General features: G+C 45.1%; 3 protein-coding genes across 13 annotated transcripts in view; 2 read left to right on the top strand and 1 right to left on the bottom strand.

Moving 5' to 3' along the window:
* The window catches only part of MAPKAPK5 (MAPK activated protein kinase 5), a 51,431-nt gene extending 37,627 nt beyond the window's left edge, over positions 1 to 13,804 (top strand). For 3 of the 6 annotated variants that reach the window (XM_063711945.1, XM_054528293.2, XM_054528295.2), the window contains 7 exons: positions 101 to 181; positions 3,227 to 3,414; positions 5,591 to 5,711; positions 8,702 to 8,832; positions 9,103 to 9,218; positions 10,250 to 10,354; positions 13,185 to 13,636. In XM_063711945.1, the coding sequence (XP_063568015.1) occupies positions 101 to 181; positions 3,227 to 3,414; positions 5,591 to 5,711; positions 8,702 to 8,832; positions 9,103 to 9,218; positions 10,250 to 10,354; positions 13,185 to 13,279 (837 nt within the window). In that variant the 3' untranslated portion in view covers positions 13,280 to 13,636. Of the gene's footprint in view, positions 1 to 100; positions 182 to 3,226; positions 3,415 to 5,590; positions 5,712 to 8,701; positions 8,833 to 9,102; positions 9,225 to 10,249; positions 10,355 to 13,184; positions 13,637 to 13,732 lie in introns of those variants that run through there. The other 3 variants (XM_063711944.1, XM_009248259.4, XM_002823761.5) reach the window with 2 other exon arrangements.
* Positions 1 to 24,653, bottom strand: part of TMEM116 (transmembrane protein 116) — a 213,144-nt gene that overhangs the window by 58,246 nt on the left and 130,245 nt on the right. For 3 of the 6 annotated variants that reach the window (XR_010135683.1, XM_063711941.1, XM_054528285.1), the window contains exon 11: positions 4,334 to 4,437. The exons of 2 other annotated variants lie outside the window; for them this stretch is intronic. Coding sequence is in view for 3 of the 4 variants with exons in the window: in XM_063711941.1 (XP_063568011.1) it covers positions 4,334 to 4,437 (104 nt within the window). In the remaining variant the exon portion in view is untranslated. Of the gene's footprint in view, positions 1 to 4,215; positions 4,438 to 24,653 lie in introns of those variants that run through there. One more of the 6 variants, XM_054528283.1, reaches the window with a different exon arrangement.
* LOC100435064 (disintegrin and metalloproteinase domain-containing protein 1-like) lies at positions 14,074 to 24,377 on the top strand. The gene has a single exon (XM_002823762.5). It carries the CDS (start codon positions 19,432 to 19,434, stop codon positions 22,183 to 22,185), a length of 2,754 nt encoding a protein of 917 aa, XP_002823808.1. The 5' UTR covers positions 14,074 to 19,431; the 3' UTR covers positions 22,186 to 24,377.

Here is a 24,653-nt window from a genome sequence, read left to right on the forward strand (position 1 = left end):
AGTTGTTTACCTCCTTCAGTCTTATAGTAGCCTGCCTCAAGGCAGATTATCGGTGGTGTGATTTTCATTAAATGGTCCCCTTTGGTCTGACTCTTGACAGGTACTGGAGGCACAAAGAAGGCATCAGAAGGAGAAATCTGGCATCATACCTACCTCACCGACGCCCTACACTTACAACAAGGTACAGGAAGAGATATTTCTCTTCATTTGACAGATGCAGCCCCTCTCCTTTAGTGAGGTGTTTGTGGCCCTCTGGGAGTGTGGCCAATTCCTTTCTCAACCCTTAATATTCCTGCCCCAAAGAAGCAGCCAGACTCGCAGAAAAGTATTTGGAATTCAAGTTTTTGTTTGATGAAATATCAGATAAGATTCAGCCAGACTTGCAGAAAAGTATTTGGAATTCAAGTTTTTGTTTAATGAAATATCAAATAAAGTTTGTACCCAATTAGCTTTTGCAGCGGTAATTAGGGACTGTGATCATGAATCAGGTTATTTTTTTGACTGTCCATATGGTCCACTGGCCACACTGAAAAGATATGGTTGGCTTGTGTTTTTGAGGTGGAGGCCATTTCTGAGACACAGACACTAGAGAACACTTTGTGGTCATTTATGGCACCATTCTTTCTTACCCCATAAAATACCCAGCTTAGAACAGTATCTGATACACATAACAAGGGCTCCTAAGTGTTACTTGGTAATATTATGGTTCTTAATCTGTAGCCCACATTTCTTTTGTTGTTTTTTTGAGACAGAGTCTCACTCTGTTGCCCAAGCTGGAGTACAGTGGTGTGATCTCAGCTCACTGCAACCTCTACCTCCTGTGCTCAAACGATTTTGCCTCAGCCTCCCAGGTAGCTGAGATGATAGGTGCATGCCACCACACTCAGCTAATTTTTGTATTTTTAGTAGAGTCGGGGTTTCTCCATGTTGGCCAAGCTGATCTCAAACTCCTGACCTCAAGTGATCCACCCGCCTCGGCCTCCCAAAGTGCTGGGATTACAGGTGTGAGCCACCGCACCCAGCCTGTAGCCCATATATTGATCCTGTCTGTTCTTTTTTTTTCTTTTGAGACAGAGTCTCGCCCTGTCGCCCAGGCTGGAGTGCAGTGGCACAGTCTCGGCTCACTGCAACCTCTGCCTCCCGGGTTCAAGCAATTCTCTTGCCTCAGCCTCCCAAGTAGCTGGGATTACAGGCGCCTGCCACCACGCCTGGCTAATGTTTTGTATTTTTAGGAGAGACGAGGTTTCACCAAGTTGGCCAGGTTGGTCCTGAATTCCTGACCTCAGGTGATCCACTCGCCTCGGCCTCCCAAAGAGCTGGGATTACAGGCGTAAGCCACCACGCCCAGCCAATCCTATCTGTTCTAAAGCACAAGAGGTTTAGGGCCTCTAGAAATAGGCCCTGGAGTCACTGAGCAAGTAGATCAGAAAAAAGATGCTACTTGGGGACTTGAGGCTAGATATAGATGACAGAAGGGGCTGAGAATGGTAAAAAGGCAGTAGGCTGGGACACTCGCTGTGGCTCCACTACTCTTAATCTGTGTGACATTGGTGAGGTCACTTGGTTTCACTCTTGACAGAGGACCTGAGAGTGACATGATCTCTGCAGTATTAGTTCCCTTTCTGGAAAGTGAGGGATTGAAGGTCCCTTTCCACCCCTGTAATTTTATTCTGTGATTCTGTTCTACAGCATGGGCTGTGTCATCCACAAATATCTACTAGTATAATGTGAAAACATGGGCAGGCCTGGCGCAGTGGCCCACGCCTGTAATCCCAGCACTTTGGGAGGCTGAGGTGGGCGGATCATGAGGTCAGGAGATCGAGACCATCCTGGCCAACATGATGAAACCTCGTCTCTACTAAAAATACAAAAAATTAGCTGGGTGTGGTGGCGGCTGCCTGTAGTCCCAGCTACTTGGGAGACTGAGGCATGAGAATCGCTTGAACCCAGGAGGCAGTGGTTGCAGTGAGCTGAGATCGCGCCACTGCACTCCAACCTGGCGACAGAGTGAGACTCCGTCTCAAAAAAAGAAAACACAGGCGAGAGTACCTGAGACACCCCATTATTCAGCCTTTGTGCAGAGCACCACACAGCTGTGGTGTGAGGGGGAGTGTGGGGCCCCAGTGGCAGGCTCACTGGGCTGCCATCTTAGGCAGGCACCTCTTTTATCTCGCTGTTCAAGAAAGGCTTGAATTGAAGCTTCTGCAAACCCAGTTTTCAAAGCAAATGGAGCTGCATTTAACTAAAATAGGAGTCCTTTCTTTATAGGCCATGGAGTCACCTTACTACCTGCAGACATGGTAGTTGGTAGCAGTTTTCTTTTTTTCACAGTATCTTCCCCCAGAATGGTGTAAGAGCTTGCAAATGGACCTAGTGAGTCCTTCATGGTCAAAGGAATGCATTTAGACCTTCTGTTCTTCCCTCCAGTCCTCTCCATGATCTGTGTCAAACTGCTTTGGGCCTTTATGAAGTGGCCTGTGCTGTACTGTAGGTGAGCCTACCTGTCTCTTAGTTGCTTTGTTTCTACATAGAGGTTTCACAACCAGCTGGTTTATATTTATTTCTTTTCTGGCTGGGGCAAAGCGTCCTATACCTGTACACAGGGATCAGATAGGTGCTTGGGCCTAAAGAGTGAGAATGAAAGTACCTGTACATTTTATCCCAGACTGGCTTTGTATGATGGGATGCATGTATGTAGTATTGGTAGCTTATTGAAAATATGGAGAGAGGCCAGGTGTGGTGACTCACGCCTGTAATCCCAGCACTTTGGGAGGCCGAGGTGGGCAGATCACGAGGTCAGGAGTTGGAGACCAACCTGACCAACATGGTGAAAGCCTGTCTCTACTAAAAAAAAAAAAAATACAAAAATTAGCCAGGCGGCGTGGTGGCACACGCCTGTAATCCCAGCTACTCAGGAGGCTGAGGCAGGAGGAATCGCTTGAACCTGGGAAGCGGAGGTTGCAGTGAGCTGAGATTACGCCACCGCACTCCAGCCTGGGCAACAGAGCAAGACTCTGTCTCAAAGGAAAAAAAAGAAAGAAAGAAAGAAAATATGGAGATAAAGACTAGTTCTCCTAAGACTTCCTTCAGCTTTCCTAGTCTCTGTTAAGTGACTCTAGTTTATATCGGCCTATATATTGCAGGGGCTATTCCTGAGCCTGTCATGGGGTGTTTATTTGGGGGCTCTGCTTCTGCTGTGAGTGACCATTTTCTTTTTTGCTTTCAGAGCTGTGACTTGTGGTCCCTAGGGGTGATTATCTATGTGATGCTGTGCGGATACCCTCCTTTTTACTCCAAACACCACAGCCGGACTATCCCAAAGGATATGCGAAGAAAGATCATGACAGGCAGTTTTGAGTTCCCAGAGGAAGAGTGGAGTCAGATCTCAGAGATGGCCAAAGATGTTGTGAGGAAGTGAGTTCACGGGCTGCTGGGCAGGGAGGCCAAGGAGGCCTCCAGGTGGTGGAGCTCAAGGGAATGTGGGTAGAGAAAAGGCATTGGTTTCCTAGGCAGGCTCCTCCCCGTTTTAATATCACAGAAATCTCTCTGGATCCTGAGGTGACTGTTCTCAGTGTCCACACCTTGGTGCGAATGAAGCTTTCCTCCCTCCTGTTGCATCCGTAGACTTTGTCCCCAGGGTGTGAATCCAGGTCCCTCCATAGGCAGTCTGTGCACATTAATTCAAGACCCTAAATTATAAACCTGGTGTGCTGTCCTTCTTACGTGTGAGCTGGCATGTCATTTGGAACAGATACAATGCCAGGACGTGAACTAGGTGCTGAGATGACAAACGGCATCCTTGGATGCTGTGGGCATGTGGGTTTGTCAGGCCTGCACCCCACCCTTCACCTTCGCGCTGCCAGTTGGTTGCTCTTACACACCTTTTTTTTTTTTTTTTTTTTTTGAGACGGAGTCTCACTCTGTTGCCCAGGGTGGAGTGCAGTGGTACAATCTTGGCTCACTGCAACCTCCGCCTCCTGGGTTCAAATGATTCTCCTGCCTCAGCCTCTGCAGTAGCTGGGATTACAGGCGCCCGCTAACATGCCCAGCTCATTTTTGTATTTTAAGTAGAGATGGGGTTTGACCATGTTGGCCAGGCTGGTCTCAAACTACTGATCTCAAGCGATCTGCCCGCCTCGGCCTTCCCAAGTGCTGGGATTACAGGCGTGAGCCACCGCACCCAGCCGCTCTGGCATATCTTAAGATGAGAAGATTTAGTCAGAATTAGGGCTAGTGAGTGGATGAGGGAGAGTTGATATTCAGTCTTTTGGTAGCTGGAGGACTAGGTAAGAAGTCAGGCCTAAATTCGAATATGTTTGTTTTTTGTGCCCACCTGTGTGGGAGGCTGGGTGCCCATGGACTTAGGCACTGCTCCTGTCTTCCCGCTGCTGGGTCTTCACTGAGCAGTGTCTCCCTTGTTGGTCTCAGTTTCTTCCTCTGTAATGGGATGAAGGTACGTGTTTAGGGGCAACACCTGGGAGCTGTCTCCCGACAGTACAGCCATTTCTACGTGGAAATTACTCCCTTTCAAAAGTAAGCTTGTCCTGTTGATTAGAGGGTGGGGGTTGGGGGCAGGTTCTGTGTGCTATAAAGAGGGACCGTTTTCTAAAATAGACAAGTACAAGTTTTTAGGAACGTGGGTGCAATGATTAAATCACCATCTGTCTTGACATGCTATTTCCTTGCTGTATTCCCAGCTATTTGACCAAAACCTCAATGTCCTGTAAGTAGTTCTTTGCCAGTTTTCTATAGAATACATTTCCTGTCCCTAGAGCAACACTGATTATCTTTTTGGTTTTGGGATCTTCCAGATAATCCTTTCTTTAGAATCTGAAGCCATCTGTTCAGAATGATCCAGAAGAAGGTGGCAGACAAGCTGAAGGAGCAGTTAGGCATGTTGTCCTGACATTTGTAATGAGAGATGGAGTTGGAAGGAGGGAATGGGCTGAGATGAGCTAGGAACCACATCAGTGGGAATGAACAAGACGGAAAGAAGCATGATCTGAAGGCAGACAGCACAGAAGCAATACCCTGGGCTTAGAAGGAAATGCCATCCCCGTCTCAGAGACTCTAGGTTTTTAGCTTTTGAATGTCTGTGAAATAATGGGGCTCATGTCCTGCCATATGGTGACATCTAAGAGTTTTATATTGGGTAGCAACCTGCTTTTCCAGAACCTCATGACCCTTCAACTAATTCTGCAGCCACCATCAGCCAAAAAGAGCACTCTGAGTTCCTTTTGGAAGTTAAATCCCATTGTCCTAGAAACCTCAGTATGGAGATTCAAGGTGTGAGGAACTATAAGCCATATGTAGGATTACCTTATTAAACCCTAGAACTCAAAAGTATCACTGGATTAAGCCCTTTTCTACCATTTTAATCTCACTTTTTCCAGTATAGAAAGGACTGCCTCAAGCCATAGTACCCCTACAAGTGGTTGGAGACTGGAATCCCACCTGTGCTTTGCAGGTGGAAAGCCCAGGCTTGCAGAAGTCAGAAGCAACCAGAGCTGTTTAGAGCCAGGTCCAGGAACTTCCTATGGCCTTTTGGTAGCAACTGTGCATGGCAGCCCTGTCGGTGTTTTCTCCACAGGCTCCTGAAGGTCAAACCGGAGGAGAGACTCACCATCGAGGGAGTGCTGGACCACCCCTGGCTCAATTCCACCGAGGCCCTGGATAATGTGCTGCCTTCTGCTCAGCTGATGATGGACAAGGTTTTGAATGATGTTTACTTTGTTGACTGAAAAGACTGTGTTGGGAAGGAATGCTGGGGCTTGGCTCAGTGAGGGGTTAAAGGCAGAACAGTGCAGAGTATACGATCCTTCCCAGAGAAACATCTCTGGTTTCCTGAGAGTCAGGATCCAAAATAAGGAACTGCTTTCGGTAAAAGACCAAATCAAGGCCTGATGAATATAAACTAAGGGAGCACTCAAAGGAATAGCCTCCATATTTCTGCTACAGGGCTGCGGGCACAGAACAGTTTAAGATACCCTCCCTTTCCCCAAGGGGTTTAAACAAGACTGGCTGGGAAGGCAAGGCCAATAAACATGAAACAAAGAGGGAACATTTCAGATATCAGAGCTTTGCATGTTAACTTTTCTGTGAATGCTGTGGGAATTCAGAAAAAGAGCACATCTTTGAAGGGATGTAATTTGCCCAAAGAGAAGGCAAAACCCCTCACATGTATTAACTGTCTTCTGTGTTGAAGCATCTGAGTTCTTTCTCATGTTCGGGCATGCGCTGTCCTTGAAGAATTTGAGTAGACAGTGTAAATGCCCATGCGTGGCGAACAGCATAAGCAAAAAAACACATGCAAATACATCCTCGGGAAAAATAATTTGGCCTCACTAATGGGAAGTTAATGAGATCGGTGTGGCAGGGCCAGGCTTTGCAAGTGGACAGAGGGGTTTAAGTCTTAGTGGGATGCAACTGAGAGGCCATGGTAGCTTTTTGAGAAGAGATTTGCCACTAGGAAGCTATTTAGAGATAGTCAGACTTGGCGACTCGCAGACTTGCCAGCCTAATACTTCTGCAGTAATCTAGAAGTCGGGGGTGGCTGTGGGAGCAGAGTAGAGGTGAATTAACAGGCTAAATATTTTTGAAGAAAAATTTCTACAGTTTTTCGTGATAGACTAGATATAAGGGGACAGTTGTGGCATATCTGGTGATAACTGACAGATTAGGAAGGAGGCTGGTTTGGGTGAGAGGGAGTCTCTTAGGTTTTAGATATTGTTTGGGATGGCAGAGGAACATTCAAATGAATGAGATTTGTAGGGTGGGACCATAGTGTGGCTGTGAGCTCAAAGCGGTGACACAGACTTGAGTGTTAACAGCTTTGAAGGGGTAGGGTGGAAGTGTTAGACGTCTCTTTCTAAGTTTAGCTGGAGCATGGAAGATAAAGGAGAACTGGAAAGTACAGTTCTCTGCCTTCTCTTTGATTTGTGGGTGGTTGTCTTCCTGTAGTCCAGAAATGGTTTGGTCATTCAAAAATCCAAAGGGATTACTTAGATCCTGGTTGTCAGCACATAGAAGTTACAATGTGGCATTACTCAAGATCTTAAAAATGAGGAGATAAGGCCAGGCATGGTGGCTCACACCTGTAATCCCGCAGTTTGAGAGGCTGAGGCGGGCAGATCACTTGAGGTCAAGAGTTCGAGACTAGCCTGGCCAACATGAGGAAACCCCATCTCTACCGAAAATACAAAAATTAGCTGGGCGTGGTGGCATGCACCTGTAATCCCAGCTACTTGGAGGCTGAGGCAGAAGAATCATTTGAGCCTAGGAGGCGGAGGTTGCATTGAGCCAAGATCCACCACTGCACTCCAGCCTGGGTGACAGAGTGAGACTGTTTCAAAAAAACGTGGTGAGGATGTGAATGGTCACCTTTGGAAGTGTAGAACATTGTCCACCCAAGCACTGTCTAGGAGCCTAAGCTCATGACTTTGAGCTGTTACCTTCTTCTGTCAGGTTGTTACTGATAAGGTGGATGTGAAGGTGCAGAAAGGCATAGCCAGGGCTGGCTGAGTATACAGAGCCCTTAAATGAGTTCCAACTTTTCCTGATCTAATTTCACGTTCACCACAGAACTACTTTTTAAAATTGTCAAATTTTGGCTGGGCGCGGTGGCTCACATCTGTAATCCCAGCACTTTGGGAGGCTGAGGTGGACGGATCATTTGAGGTCAGGAATTCGAGACCAGCCTGGCTAACATGGTGAAACCACATCTCTGCTAAATATACAAAAATTAGCCGGACGTGGTGGCACACACCTGTAATCCTAGCTACTCGGGAGGTTGAGGCAGGATAATTGCTTGAACCTGGCAGCAGCAGAGGTTGCAGTGAGTCAAGATTGCACCACTGTACTCCAGCCTGGGAGACAGAGCAAGACTCTGTCTCAAAGAAATTCTTGTTGTGAAAATTCAGGTGGTACAGCAGTGTTAAAAATAAAAGTTCCCTTACATTCCCTTGCCACAGTCACACCCCTCAGATGTGAGGTAATCTATGCTTGATGTATACTTCCTGATCGTTTTCTGTGATACACACACACACACACACACACACATTTTGTCCTTCTTTTAAAGTACAAAAATGGAAAAAAAAATACAAAAATGGGATCATATTCCTATGAAGCCTTCTGATGATTTGGTCTGCCTGTAGTGAGATCATACACTGTTCATAAAAGCACAAACTTCCAGAGTTCCAGACTCCATGACAGCTATTTCTCACTGTAAATTACTTGACTGGTTGTGGCCTCGGTCACATGGCCTCAGCCTTGGCCATGCCCTGCATGTGGTATGGTCAGGGCTCCGAGCCGTCAGGGCTGAGGTGAATCAATACCGTCTGCAAGGCTTCTTGGGCAGCAGCCTGCCAGCCTTTCCGCTGGTGTCCATATGTGCCTCTCTTTACACTTCCCCTCAGTAGTGGCTGTGAGTGGGGGTCCTGCTGGTATTTCTTACTCGCATTTCTGTCCCCCCACCAGGGAAGAAGGGCTAGTTGTTGTGTGACCTTTGGTTGGCCTGGTGTTTCCTGGTTCCTGCTGATCCATGGGGAAGAGTCCTCTGCCTTATCAAAATATTTATATTCCTTCAGCATAAGAGTGAAATTACCTTCTTAGTACTTTGAGCTTTTCCTTTCCACTTTCTTAGACTGGCTTTTTAGGTGCCCAGCAATGAATATGAAAAACTGACGGCAGTGTTTGCATTCAGGCAGTGGTTGCAGGAATCCAGCAGGCTCACGCAGAACAGTTGGCCAACATGAGAATCCAGGATCTGAAAGTCAGCCTCAAACCCCTGCACTCAGTGAACAACCCCATTCTGCGGAAGAGGAAGTTACTTGGGTAACTGAGCTTATTTCTTCGATTCTTCTTCATGGCTGGAATGGCTAAGTACTGGGTTCTGAAATTTAAGAAATTTAACTTGCTCAGCTAGGGGTCTTTCTTTAGCCACTGAAGAGGGTGGAGAGGATAAGCTCTTTAAATAGTATCAGGAGTTGGACACTATTGTTATTTTTCTGATACATCTGTTGCCTTATGTTTAGAGTTAATATCTGTCCAGGGTTGGTTTTTGGGGTCTCACGTTGTCATTACCCCTCCCTCAAACTCTTAAAGCACCAAGCCAAAGGACAGTGTCTATATCCACGACCATGAGAATGGAGCCGAAGATTCCAATGTTGCCTTGGAAAAACTCCGAGATGTGATTGCTCAGTGTATTCTCCCCCAGGCTGGTAAAGGTCACACCATTTACTAATCCTCTGTGTGTCTGTGAGTGTGTGTGTGCAGGGGTGGGTGGGTGTATGCATGCACATGGCAAAAGGAATGGTTTAATTTCGGGTTGTCTGTTTCATCTTGTGTTGTAAGAAAAGTACATTATATAAGGTAGTCTATGCCCACTAAAAAGACTGGACAGTGGGAGCTCAGAAATGCGGTTAAGTTCTGCCCCTCCTTTGTTTCTGTGAAATTTCTAGTTTAGACTTAATTGGCAGTGTCAGGTGCAAGCATGCAATTTTGTGTTTTCTTAGTTTGACAACAAGGGCACAGGTTGGGGGATGGAGAATGGAAAATGTGGGTAGGGTCTGAATCTCATTGAAGGCTGTTTACCATTTCCAGAGCCTTTAGAGTGCAAGGCTGCCATTAGCTCATAAATAAGAGAACACCTCCCTAGTTCAGAAGTGGCTCCTGCTGCTACTCATATCATGGGCAGAGTGACTTACACGTGGGTCCTTTGCAGTGAGAGCTTTCTTTCGTTATGTTCTCTCTCCACTCATCGGCGGGTGAGGGGCTGTTCTCAGCAGATAAATGAGATGCTTCACGTACTAGGCCAGAAAACAGTTGGGTTGACCTGTCTATCTCCCTAGATTCCTTGGGTTTTAAGAGAACTCATGTAGTGTACCTCAGATAGCTTTCTAAAGTAAGAATGAGCTTAGGGGAGAGAAAGTAGCCCACTCTCCCACTTTTTGGTCTTTGAAGGTGTCTTTTGTTCAGCAATAGAGTCTGCCACAGCCTATTTCCCATCCCCCGGTGCTAAGACTCTGGGGCCATCAGTGGATTTGTATAAAGACGTCAGAGTAAAAAAGAGTCCAAATGCCAGATGCGGTTACATAATGTAGGGACTAGCAGTAAAGCCCTTGTCTGGTGAAATTTTGCACATTCAGTCATCATTTTTCAATCAGTTGGACATCACGTCCTTCCATCTCTCACACTAAAACCCCATGATGCTGCAGGAAAAATGCAAATTCCTCTTCATCCTTACCAATAGGAGAGAATGAAGATGAGAAACTGAATGAAGTAATGCAGGAGGCTTGGAAGTATAACCGGGAATGCAAACTCCTAAGAGATACTCTGCAGAGCTTCAGCTGGAATGGTAGGAGCCTTCATCAACTCCCTTCCCCAGGAATGCAGACAAGTGATTATGTTTAGAACATATAGGATCTCTTTGGGGCCTGAGGTGCGGCTGTTTTGAAGTGAAGTGAGCCTGGCTGGAGAGTGAGTGGAGCATTGTGGAATGGGGGTTAGCTAGGCATTAACTGCCCAGGCATACCTGGATATCTGGCCCTTTCACTTATTTTCCGGAGTTCAAGTGAATTGTGTATTGCAGATTCAACACTAGAAAGCCCCCATCACACACCACTTGGGTAAAAAAAAAAACCCAAATTTCAGAACTCCTCTCAGATACCAGGACTATTGACCAGGTCATTAAGAAGCAACAGATGCTGAAGGGGAGAAAGGACAAAGTGACAGCGAGTCCACCCTGCTGATCCCGCTGATCTGCTTAGCTTACAGAAGAGCTGTTTCATGAAAGAGGAGAAAGTTTGCCAAATCTACTGCTAGTTAAGTTTTTTTCCCGAAGCAAATAAGGTAGAGATGAATTTCTTGAACTGCCTGGTTTTTTTTGAGGCGGAGTTTCACTCTATCCCCCAGGCTGGAGTGCAGTGGCGCAATCTTGGCTCATTGCAACCTATGCCTCCCGGGTTCAAGTGATTCTCCTGCCTCAGCCTCCCGAATAGCTGGGACTATAGGCAAGTGCCACCATGCCCAGCTAATTTTTGTATTTTTAGTAGAGATGGGGTTTCACCATGTTGGCCAGGCTGGTCTTGAACTCCTGGCCTCAAGTGTTCCACCTGCCTCAGCCTCCCAAAGTGCTGGGATTACAGGCATGAGCCTCTGTGCCTGGCTTGAACTGATTTTAATATTGTCTTTCCAGTTGAGCAAATTGTACTAGACTTACGCTACAGGATGCTCAGGGAAGGGAGCAAACTTAAGATTTCAATGATTTCAATGCCTCACTTGTTGCCGGGTTTTTTTTTTTTTTTTTTTTTTTTTTTTTGAGATGGAGTCTCCCTCTGTCGCCCAGACTGGAGTGCAGTGGTGCAATCTTGGCTTACTGCAACCTCCCCGTCCTGGGCTCATGCGATTCTCCCACCTCAGCCTCCCAAGGAACTGGGACTACAGGCACGTACCACCATGCCCAGCTAATTTTTGTATTTTTTTTTTTAGTGGAGATGGGGTTTCACCATGTTGGCCAGCCTCATCTCGAACTCCTGACCTCAAGTGATCCACCCACCTTGGCCTCCCAAAGTTCTGGGATTACAGGTGTGAGCCACTGCACCTGGCCTGCCTTCTTGTTTCTTAGACATGCCATAAGAAATCTAAAGTGCTAGCCTGGCCATTCCCATTCTTGGAGGAGATTCACTTCCCTGGGAGTTTTTTAAAGAAAAATTTGAGGGCCAGGCATGGTGGGTCACACATGTAATCCCAACACTTTGGGAGGCCGAGGTGGGCGGATCATGAGGTCAGGAGATCAAGACCATCGTGGCTAACACAGTGAAACCCCACCTCTACTAAAAATACAAAAAAAAAAAAAAAAAAAAAAAAAAAAAATTAGCCGGGCATGGTGGCATGCACCTGTAGTCCCAGCTACTCAGGAGGCTGAGGCAGGAGAATCGCTTGAACCCGGGAGGCGGAGGTTGCAGTGAGCTGAGATCACACCACTGCACTCCAGCCTGGGCAACAGAGCGAGACTCCATCTCAAAAAAAAAAAAAGGAAAAATAAAAAAAAACTTGAAATATGTCATTTTAGAAAAGTGATCACATATGAAATATGGACTTCAGTGAATTTTCACAAAGTGAACACTCCTCTGTAACCAGCACCTAGATGATGTAGTAGAACATGCGTCCTCTTCCAGTCACTCTCTCCCTCCATTCAAGTGTAATCACAGTTCTGATTTCTAGCACTGTAGCCTAATTTTGCCTGGTTTTGTATTCTTTGTGAATGGAGTCAGACAAGTCTGTGTCCTTTTATGTCTGGCTTCTTTTAGTCAGTTAAATTTTAGTCATTATATTTGTGACATCCATCCATGTTGTGTGTAGCAGCAGATCATTCATTTTCACTGTATGAATGTGTGCTATATTTCTCCATTCTACTGTTGAATGGACTTTAGGATTATTTCCAGATTTGGGGAATTAAGAAAAGGGCTGTGGTGAATACTCTTGTGAATGTCTTTTGATGAGCTCATTTATCTTACGTGTATAGGATTAGAATTGCTGGTTCATGGAGGTCTTCATCTGTCTGGCTTTAGTGGGTACTGCTACCAGTTTTTCAAAGTGAATTTATGAACTCCCACTAGCAGTGTTTGGGGGTTCTGGTTACTTCACGTCCACACCAACTGTTGCTATTGTCTTTTAAAAATATCTTCGTTATCCTGGTTAGTTTGTAGGTGGTATTGCAATGTGGTTTTAGTTTGCATTACCCTTAAATGTACCCTTAAAATGTACTGATGTACGTTTTAAATGTTCATGGGCCAGTTAGATTTCCTCTTTTGTGAAGTACCTATTCAAGTCTTTTGCCCATTTTTTTTCACTGAGTTGTGTCTTTCTTATAGATATATAGGAATTCTTTATATATTCTGGATATGAGTCTTTTGTCAGCTGTATGTATTACAAAGATCTTGTCTCTCTTTGTGGTTTGCTTGTATGTTGTGAGCTTTGGATTTTTACTGCCAGGTTAGTGGAACTGTACAATTGCTACCTGAAAAATGGGGGATCTGAACTGCTTTTGATCAGTGGTGGGGGTGGTTCCTCCACTGGTGAGGGTGAATTTGATACTGGTGAGGTGGACCTTATTGGGTCTCTGTCAAGAGTCTGCCACCTCTCAAAGAATTTGAGGACTGACCTTGTTCTTTTTTGGCTTTCAGGTCGTGGATTCACAGATAAAGTAGATCGACTAAAACTGGCAGAAATTGTGAAGCAGGTGATAGAAGAGCAAACCATGTCCCATGAATCCCAATAATGACAGCTTCAAACTTTGTTTTTTTTAACAATTTGAAAAATTATTCTTTAATGTATAAAGTAATTTTATGTAAATTAATAAATCATAATTTCATTTCCACATTGATTAAAGTTGCTGTATAGATTTAGGGTGCAGGACTTAATAATAGTATAGTTATTGTTTGTTTTTAAGAAAAGCTCAGTTCTAGAGATATACTGTTACTTTAGGACTGTGTAGTTGTATATTTGTAAGATGACAGATGATGCTGTCAAGCAATATCGTTTTACTTGTAATAAAATGTACAAAAATCACTTGCCAGCAGTAGAAAAAGGACCGACTATACCGACCTTTCTGATTAGTAAACAGTTGAATCAAGGACTCTGGATTCTGGTTTCAGTTGCCCTGTGTGTTTATTTTCCACACCATTGCTAGATTAGCTCTACTGCCAAGACATTTTTGTGGCTGTCATTGCAGACTGCTTGCTGGAACTCACAGGAGGCACACTTGAGCTTGGGGAGCCAACTTCCATGATGGAAGAAGAGGGAGCTGAGCCCTCATTTCGCCTGCCCCTAATTCCCAAGAGAAAAGCAGGAACGTTTCCTTTTTGTCATATTTGTTAAAGGGTACTGGTGTGTTTCTTAAATCTAACAGGGTTTTCTTTTGGGTTTATTCTTTTTTTTTTTTTTTGAGACAGAGTCTTGCTGTTGTAGTGGAGGCTGGAGTGCAGTGGCACTATCTCCGCTCACTGCAACCTCCGCCTCCCAGGTTCCAGTGATTCTCCCACATCAGCCTCCCAAGTAGCTAGGATTACAGGTGCCCGCCACCACGCCTGGCTAATTTTTGTATTTTTAGTAGAGACAGGGTTTTACCACGTTGGCCAGGCTGGTCTTGAACTCCTGACCTCAGGTGACCCGCCTGCCTCGGCCTCCCAAAGTGCTGGGATTACAGGCATGAGCCACTGTGCCCAGCCTTGGGTTTATTCTTTACATGTTTGTTTGTTTGTTTTGAGATGGAGTCTTGCTCTTGTCACCCAGGGTGGAGTGCAATGGCATGATCTCGGCTCACTGCAACCTGTCTCCCAGGTTCAAGTGATTCTCCTGCCTCAGCCTCCCAAGTAGTTGGGATTACAGGCGCCCACCACCATGCCCGGCTAATTTTTGTATTTTTAGTAGAGACAGGGTTTCACCATGTTGGCCAGGCTGGTCTCGAACTCCTGACCATCCGCTTCAGCCTCTCAAAGTGCTGGGATTACAGGCATGAACCACCAAGCCTGGCCTATTCTTTATATGTTTAACCAGAGCTTCCCTTTCCCTTTCCAGGAGGTCCTGCTTTGTCCTTTCCCCTTCCCTGCAGCCTTCACCAGCTCCATCACTCCTTACTTCTGTTCCCTGTTCCTCTGGTCCTGTTTTTGGAATAATTTGTCTGAGAAGTTTACATATAATTGAAGTGGGACTGTTGGATTATTATGTAAGATGATCCAGTTTTGGTTTTTTTTTTTTCATAAGGCTGCCCTGTTTCTCTGTAATATGTCTGTCTGGGTTTTGTGTTGGCATCCTCTGGGCTGCATTTATCTTGTTTATTACCCTTCATTTTCAGGAAGCATGGTTTTGGCCCCGAGAGCAGCTGTTTGAAGGAAAAATAAGGCTAGGTCCTTCTTTAGTTTTCTGTTGTGCGTATGGGTTTCCATAACAAACCAATTTTCGTGTGTGTGTGTGTGTGTGAGTGAAGCAGTTTTTGGTGGGTACTTATGTTGGTACATAGAAAAGCTGGCAGGTAGACTCCAGCTCGCAGAGCAGAGGGAGAGGATAGTCATTTGTTTTTCAGTTTTTTCTCATCGCATTCTCTTCGATCAAAATTGATCTCACCAGCAACTTATTTTCTAACTCCTCCGCTGTGCTGAGTAATTCCTCCACCCTGAGTCTTCAGGGTGACATTCGGTTAGTATGCCCTGTATGTGTGACTGCCTGTGGGAATAGATGATAAAAACACAAAGTGTCTTAAGAATTACCTTATTACATTGCTTCCTTTTTTTTTTTTGAGATGGATTCTCGCTCTGTCACCCAGGCTGGAGTGCAGTGGCGCGATCTCGGCTCACTGCAAGCTCCGCCTCCCAGGTTCACGCCATTCTCCCGCCTCAGCCTCCCGAGTAGCTGGGACTACAGGTGCCCGCCACCACACCTGGCTAATTTCTTTTTGTATTTTTAGTAGAGACAGGGTTTCGCCGTGTTAGCCAGGATGGTCTTCATCTCCTGACCTCGTGATCCACCCACCTCAGCCTCCAAAAGTGCTGGGATTACAGGTGTGAGCCACTGCACCCGGCCTACATTGGTTCCTTTTTATCTTGGAGAATTTGTAATTAAAAGATATTTTTTGAGATAAAGTTCACTAATCTTAGGTGACTGATAACTGTTATAAATGAATTTCCTGTAAGGAGAATATGTCTCCCCCCCGACCCCGCCACCAAGACAGTCTCGCTCTGTCTCCCAGGCTGGAGTGCAGTGGCTTGATCTTGGCTCACTGCAACCTCCGCCTCCCAGATTCAAGCGATTCTCGTGCCTCAGACTTCCAAGTAGCTGGGACTACAGGCACACACCACCACGCCCAGCTAATTTTTGTGTTTTTAGTAGAGATGGGGTTTCACCATATTGGCCAGGCTGGTCTCAAACACCTGACCTCGTGATCCGCCCACCTCAGCCTCCCAAAGTACTGGGATTACAGGCATGAGCCACCGCATGCGACCGAAATACTTTTATGATGGCAAAATCTAAGAGGCAACAGAAAAAAAAACAATGTTTTTAAATTTACTGACCAGAAAACTTGGCTGAGAGTTGAATTAAGTGCCTGTTGTGTTTTTCAGTGAAATGCAAATCTTACAGATCACTTCTTACAGTTAGGAAAACTGCACTTCTTTGTGTAATATTAGAGCAACTATAGTTTTCCTGTCTTAGGGCAGAGGTTCAGTATTCCATGGGGAGAAAAAAAACAGTAATTACCTTTGTTACTCTTCTCTTTCTTTAGAGGAATATTCTAGCATATCCATTATATCCGTAACTTCTTAAATTTGTGACTTGGGTGTCTTCTAAAAAGGCTCAGGATTATTTTTTCCTTCAGTGTGTGCTGAATTTTAGGTGCGATGGAAAAGTTATCCAAAGTGATACTTCCTTTGACTCTGAGCATCTGTGGCCCGTGTTTCAGTCACTTCAAGCTGAATTCATGTGGCCCTCAGTGTAAGTGCTGTGTCCAGACACATCCAAATGAGCACCAAGCTGGAAGTTTGTGAACACTCTGGAGGATGCCCCAGCTGTTGTACTGCAACAGCATGCCTTGAAAAAAACAGTAGCTCCCAAGTGACTCAGCATGGCTTGGTCTTCGAAATGGAGTTTTGTTTGTGTATTCCTAGTCCAGCAGTAAATTCTGCTTTAACATAACTGTCAGGTTTGCTACTCGAAATTTGCACATAATTGGAAGTGAAACGATATCTTTCTCATATTTTTTGGCCTAACACCTATACCTGTGGAAACATAACACTGTAAAAACAATTCTTATAAAGCAGCAGGTTATGCTCTCCTGTTTGCCTACATGATTTACTAACGTTCTGCTTATTAAAGCCATTACTGGTCAATCAGATACTTTTAGACTTTACCACAGTTATAAAAGTCGGCTTGATGTAGTAAAAACTTGTCTCTCTGACTAATGTATGAACATAGGAGAATGCCAGTCTGAATTTATTGTTTGAAACATAGATAAGGCTCAGCATGGTGGCTCATGCCTTTAGTAATCCCAGCATTTTAGGAAGCCAAGGCGGGCAGATCACCTTAGGTCGAGAGTTCAAGACCAGCCTGGCCAACATGGTGAAATGCCGTCTCTACTAAAAATACAAAAATTAGCCAGGTGTGGTGGCACATGCCTGTAATCCCAGCTGCTCGGGAGGCTGAGGCAGGAGAATTGCCTGAACCTGGGAGGTAGAGGTTGCAGTGAGTGGAGATCGCACGATTGCACTCCAGCCTGGGTGACAGAGCGAAACTCCGTCTCAGAAATAAAATTTAAAAAGAAACGTGATCCTGCTATGTTGCCCAGGTTAGACTCAAGCTCCTGGGCTCAAGCAATCCTCCTGTCTCAGCCTTCTAAGTAGCTGGGACTACAGGAGCAAACCACTGTGCCTGGCAGGAATTACTCTTTAAAAAGAGTTTATGTTGCTTGTATTCATTTGAGAAAAAATGAGTTGAAGAAATGGTAATTGTTGGTCAAAGAAGCCAAAAGATTTAAATAAGGTCTTGTGTGTGGGTATGTGTATGTGCATGTATTTATTGAAGAAAATATGTTTCAATCTGAGAATTAGAAAATTGGATATTTCATTTTAATTATTTATTTAAAGAGTAGAATGTTCTTCCATTATTGAATCTTCTTTTATCCCACCAAATGGCTTAACCTAATTTGCCCTGCTTATTTTGTTTAAGAAACAGGGAAACACCCTAAAATCTGTGATAATTTTCAAAATATAATTTTAAGAAGCTTTGCGCTTACATAAATCACAAGAAGAAATACAGCTGGAAATCATTTCACTTTTCTTGCTGTAAATTTTTTTAGTGGGTTTGTGACAGTATAAATTTTCTTGCTAGATGCTAATGATACATTGTATTATCTGTATTAGGAATTAAATATTTAATGGGAATAGTGAATAAATTGATCTGCTCTCATGCTGTTATCTAAGATCTTATACTACCATTACATTCCTTTCTGTAGTCATATCTCATATTTGAAAGGTCTCATGTTGTAAATATTTGACTTGCTGTAAAATTATACAAGATAAAAAATGTAGAGTTTTATTTTTCTTCATCTAGAATGCACAGAATAACTGTGCAAGGAATGGGTGCATAGGGCTTCTTTTCCTTTTAAATTTGTACTGCTAAATACACCAAGGAAACTGACATCAAAACCAAATTCAAGGACTTCCACAGACATTTCAGGTCAATTTTAGTTCCAAACCGAAGAAATCTTTTAAAAGTTCTTATATAGCCCAGTTTTCTTTTCTTGATGAAATGTTAACTAGACACCTGGTTTGTCAGCTTTTATTTTGACCCCACAGTTTTTTTTTTGGAGACGGATTCTCACTCTGTTGCCCAGGTTGGAGTGGAATGGTGTGATCTCGGCTTACTGCAACCTACGCCTCCTGGGTTCAAGCGATTCTCCTGCCTCAGCTTCCTGAGTAGCTGAGATTACAGGCGCCTGCCACCACGCCCTCTAATTTTTGCATTTTTAGTAGAGAGGGGGTTTCACCATGCTGGCCAGGCTGGTCTCAAACTCCCGACCTCAGGTGATCTGCCTTCCTCAGCCTCCCAAAGTGCTGAGATTACAGGGGTGAGCCACCGTGCCCGGGCCCCACACTTTGTTTTTATGTTAAGGCAGTTGGAGGAACTGAACTTTGATCCTGATCCTTTATATACTCCCATGGTGAAACTGAGCCCATTTGACTTAACACGTAATAGATCTGTGCATTAGGAAAACTTGGTAGAGAAGATTATATGCAGATATAAAGTATCTAAACTCATTTGTTACGAACCAACGATAATGAGGGAAAACCTGGACGTCCACATACGTATTTTCTTGAATTAAAGAAAAAAAACTAGACACCGACAAAGGAGAGTTGAACTGAGAAACGGTACCCTGAAATCTGCAGAAATGAGGGAAAGAGGCAGGGGGCCACAAAGAACTTTGTTTGTCCTTTTCAGAGATCCCCAGATAAGCCCTGCCCCCTTCCCCCCACCCCCTGACAGAATGTTGGGTTTCAAAGAATGAGCAGATTAACGGATATCAAGTTGTGTGGCCTGAACTGAGGATAAAGAATAATTTGCCTGAGTTACAGTACTGGCTGGATCACTACAGGCCTTCTACTTGGAATATCTTCCCATGAAAGTAAAAGGAATATAACTAAGGAAGATTAAAGTTGTTGCTGTTGGAAGGAAGACATACTAAAGAAACTGCCGAAGGCCAGGAGAGAAGCAGGAGGAGAAACACAGCTTGAAGTTCTGTAAGACTCAGAGCTGGGCAAGAACTGCCAATAAGGGAGCCAGTGTAGATCTGAGACTAACACCTGAGCCTCCAAGGGTTTGTGTGCGAGGGAGAGCTCTGCTGATGGACATAGGCCCAGAATCATTAACTGATTTATTTGGGCCATGTCAGTGGTGGCATTATTAAAAGACTCTGCCAACATCCTGTTTCCTCTATGGAAAAACCAAGTGGCCTTGGAAGAGGCTAAGATAAAGTTTCAAACTTGGGCTCCACAGAAGTGGAACTTGAGGCTGGGGCTAGTACCAGGACCTTCATGTATCAGGTTAGAGATTTTGATGCTTTTGGTGATTTTTGTGCCATGCATGTACTGTCATCAGGGATCAATCTATTACTCTTTCTATGAAATAATTATTCCAAAGAGGCTGACAGTCCAGGGAGGAGATAGTCCAGTGGAAGGACTGTCCTACTTGCTATTTATGCAAGGCCAGAAGCACCTGGTTCATCTGAAGGTGAAAAGAAGCCATTTTGTGAATAACTTTCCAGTCTACAGTTACCACAATGGCATCCTGGGGCAAGAAGTACCTTTCATCTCACATGACTGCCACTATGAAGGCTACATAGAAGGAGTGTCAGGTTCTTTTGTTTCTGTCAACACCTGTGCAGGTCTCAGGGGCATCCTGATTAAGGAGGAAAAATCTTACAGCATTGAGCCCATGGACTCTTCAAGACGGTTTGAACATGTGTTATACACCATGGCACATCAAGCGCGAGTCTCCTGTGGTGTCACTTCCAGAGACAGCCATGTGGTGTCTGCTAGCTGGCAACAAGGGAGCAGGAAGCCCCATGATCTACAGGCGCTGTCCTACTTGTGGTCACACAAAAAGTATGTGGAGATGTTTGTGGTGGTCAACAACCAGCGGTTCCAGATGTGGGGCAGTAACGTCAATGAGACGGTCCAGAGAGTAGTGGATGTCATTGCTCTGGCCAACAGCTTCACTAGGGGAATAAATACAAGGGTGGTGCTGGCCGGAATGGAGATTTGGACCGAGGGGGACCTAATAGATGTCACAGTGGACTTGCAAATCACACTCAGGAATTTCAATCGCTGGAGACAAGAGATGCTCTTCCATCGTGCGAAACACGATGTTGCCCACATGATCGTTGGGCATCACCCTGGACAGAAAATGGGCCAGGCCTTTCTCAGTGGTGCCTGCTCAAGCGGTTTTGCAGCAGCTGTTGAATCCTTCCATCATGAAGATGTGCTGTTGTTTGCAGCCCTGATGGTCCATGAGCTCGGGCACAACCTGGGTATTCAGCACGACCACTCGGCCTGCTTTTGTAAAGATAAGCACTTTTGCCTCATGCATGAAAATATCACAAAAGAAAGTGGCTTCAGCAACTGCAGCTCTGACTACTTCTACCAATTCCTTCGAGAACACAAAGGGGCCTGCCTATTTAACAAGCCATGGCCCAGGGGCCGCAGGCGTAGGGATTCTGCCTGTGGAAATGGCGTGGTGGAGGACACGGAGCAGTGTGACTGTGGCTCTGCCTGTCACCTTGACCCATGCTGTGATGCCACATGTACTCTGAAGGAGAATGCTGAGTGCAGCCATGGCCTCTGCTGTCTGGGCTGCACTTTCAGAAGGAAGGGGTTTTTATGCCGTCCTACTCAGGATGAGTGTGACCTCCCAGAATACTGTGACGGTAGCTCTGCAGAATGCCCTGCAGACAGCTACAAGCAAGATGGCACGTTGTGTGATAGAATTCACTATTGCTCTGGGGGTCAGTGTAAGAACCCTGATAACCAATGTGTGAATATATATGGGTACCCTGCAAGATCTGCCCCGGAAGACTGTTACATTTCAATAAATACCAGAGGAGACCGGTTTGGAAACTGTGGCCGTCCCACTGAGGATCAGCAAACATATGTTACATGTTCAGGTGATAATGTATTTTGTGGGAAACTCATATGTACAGGTGTTCAATCCTTATCACGAGTCAAAGCTCAACATACAGTGATCCAGGTCCCTCATGACAATGACTGGTGCTGGAGCATGGATGCCCATAACATTACTGATATCCCTGATGACGGAGATGTGCGCATCGGCACTTCTTGTGCCCCAAATAAAGTCTGCACGGATCACTCCTGCGTTCATCACTCCATACTCCTGTATGACTGCAGACCAGAGGAATCGTGTCATGGGAAAGGAGTTTGCAACAATTTAAGGCACTGCCATTGTGAATTTGGTTTTGCTCCTCCTGACTGCAAAAATCCAGGAAATGGAGGCAGTGTGGACAGTGGTCCCCCAGGAATGCAAGTTACTGACAACAATGAAAGTGGTATTGAAGGTAGTGCTCGTGTTCAACGTCAGGGACAAGACCTAGACTATAAACTGATAGCGTTCCTGGTCCCTTTGTTTCTTGTACTTTTATTGTGCACTCTACTTACAATGTCTTACCTCTGCTCTGAAGTTCAGACAGCAGTGGCTGAAGTAGAGGAGTCATCAACAGAGACAACATTGGAATCAGAGCTGACTTCAGCAGATAAGGGCCCAACAGCAGAGGAAATCCTACCACCAGATGAGGAGGCCCCACCACCAGGAGAGGAAGCTCTGCCACCAGCAGAGGCCCCACCACCAGCAGAGGCCCCACCAGCAGAGGCTGCCCCGCCAGCAGAGGCTGCCCCGCCACCAGAGGCTGCCCCAGCAGAGGCTGCCCCGCTGCCAGAGGCTGCTGCCCCGCCACCAGAGCCTCCCCCAACACCACAGGCTCCGCCACCAGAGGCTGCCCCCCCACCACAGGCCCCGCCACCAGAGGCTGCCCCCCAACCAGAGGCTCCCCCTGCGCCACAGGCCCTACCACCAGAGGCTCCCCCAGCACCACAGGCCCCGCCACCAGAGGCCCCACCAGCACAGTAGGCCCCACCACCAGATGCCCAGAAAGAGCCAGCACCAAAAGAGGAAGCCGGTAAAAGACAGGAAAAGCTGAAGGAGAAGAATGAAAGATGAAGCCAAATATCTCAAACATGTCAGGCATTGAGTGGGAATAAGCAGCTCATAGAAGCAAATGCGATGTGAGAATTGGTGTCTACAGAGGCTGTGACTGGACTATGTAATCTGTAGAAACATACTAATGTACGAAGAGGGATTCCCCCTGTATGAAGAGGGCTTTCCTCACTTACAGTATTCATTGTAAACTCATTATATTCTCATACATAAAATCATATATAAAATATGTATTTCTGTTTTCTCACGTTTCATGAAATAATTTTAGCTCTTCTCATGGGTCATTGCTATCAATGTCTTGTTTCAATTGGGCCAATTTCTGAGTCACCCAAATTGCTTTTCAGGGCATATAAACTTTCATTCACATGATCTGATGTAATGTATTATCGATTATCCATGCCTATATTGCTGTGACTGGGTTATTCATCCCAGTAATAGTGACCCATTATGTTAGGAATGTTATTATAGTGATTGAATATTCTAATATGCCCTGTCTGCTTCTATTCAAGAAATATAGGTGATTTTAAATAAATAAAAACTTTTTTTCCACATGAATCATCACTCCCTGTAATCCCAGCTGAGGCAAGAGAATCGCTTGAACCCGGGAGGCCAGGGTTGCAGTGAGCAGAGATCGTGCCATCGCACTCCAGCCTGGGGGACAAGAGCAAGACTTGTTCTCAAAAAAAAAAAAAAAAAAGTGAGCGAAAAGACATGTCCTTAACTGCCCAGAACACGGCTTTATCTTCAGTGACTCTAATGAAACCAAAGCCATACAAATGAATGTCGATCCTATCATGAACCTATGGCATTGTGTAGTCATTACGGTTTAAAGTGTCTTTTCCTTTACTACATCCTGACAGCATGGCTGGCAATAAGGTTGGCATCTTATTTAGCTCTGAGGGCCTGGCTTATGGTAGGTGCTCAATAAGTGTTGGCCAAGTCAATGACAACCAGAGCCAACCTCAAAATATGGGGATTGCTAGTCTCTAGGCATGGCACATGCGAAATTTTCTCAAGTACGATAGAGCTACAGACTGAGCAAATGTTCTGTCTCAGGGAAGGTCCTGAGCATTAGTCCCCGAGCATACACTTGCCAAGCCTCTCTTCTAACTGCCTACTCTATGCGCAATAACAGAGCAAACCAAAGGATAACTCCTGCTGTCTGCTTTCAAGAAACTTATGTTAGTTACTCTGAGTGGAATAAAAACTTCAAAGCAAAATCCGAAACGAAGTCTTCAGTTGTGGATACGTGACTACAAGGGAAACAGGTAGGAAAACCAGGTCACAAATTCTCAGGTCTGATTCTGATCATCAAATCCAGGATGAGTTTTATGCCAAAAGATCAAAATTCACAATGAGTGACCATGATATCAGGCTGGGCATGGGAGCTCATGCCTGTAATCATAGTGCACTTTGGGAGGCCAAGGCGAGAGGATGGCTTGAATCCAGGACTTTGAGACCAGTCTCAGCAACATAAAAAAAATTTACCAAGAAAATTTTTAAAAATTAGCTGGGCATACTGGTGTGAACCTGTAGTCCCAGCTACTTCAGAGGCTGAGGCGAGAAGATCTCTTGAGCCTAGGAGTTAGAGGCTGTAGTGGACCACAATCGCACCACCATACTCCAGCCTGGGCAACAGAATGAGATTCTGGTTCAAAAAAACAAAATAAAAAAGAAAGAACTCATGCTATCAGTTGGTAGGCACTTGAGAGTTTTGAAGACAAAAGTGAAACTGTATAACTAAAGGTCTCTAGGCCAGGTGTGGTGGCTCAGGCCTGTAATCACAGCACTTTGGGAGGCCAAGGTGGGCAAATCACCTGAGGTCGGCAGTTTGAGACCAGCCTGACCAACATGGAGAAACTTCGTCTCTACTAAAAATACAAAATTAGCCAGGCGTGGTGGTGCATGCCTGTAATCCCAGCTACTCAGGAGGCCGAGGCAGGAGAATTGCTTGAACCCGGGAGGCGGAGTTGTGGTAAGCCGAGATCGTGCCATTGCACTCTAGCCTGGGCAACAAGAGCGAGACTCCATCTCAAAAAAAAAAAAAAAAAAGATGTGAAAATGCTGAAAAGCACTTGTACAGAGAACTGTTACAGAAGGGGTAACCCTCATAGTGGGCATGCTGATGGTGACTGTAATGAAAGAGAATGAGCATCACATATTTAAAGCATCAAGGGTAAGGGAATCACAATATAAATCATGATTTATACACAGGATGATTATTCTTAGATTTAATAGAGCTCTTTAAGGACCAAAAGGCAAGTAGATAACTGGGAATCAATACATAAAGCCAACACAGGATTTCACAGCCTTGGACAAAGAAGTTACAAAATTTAGCAAATAAGGAGTCTTTTTGTAATAGACTTTTAAGATTTTAGTTG

Source organism: Pongo abelii, chromosome 10 (assembly GCF_028885655.2).
Source record: "Pongo abelii isolate AG06213 chromosome 10, NHGRI_mPonAbe1-v2.0_pri, whole genome shotgun sequence".
NCBI classification, from domain to species: domain Eukaryota; kingdom Metazoa; phylum Chordata; class Mammalia; order Primates; family Hominidae; genus Pongo; species Pongo abelii.

Excerpts from the sequence above, each read along its gene's own strand:
- LOC100435064 (XM_002823762.5), top strand. The coding sequence starts at position 19,432 with ATGTCAGTGGTGGCATTATTAAAAGACTCTGCCAACATCCTGTTTCCT.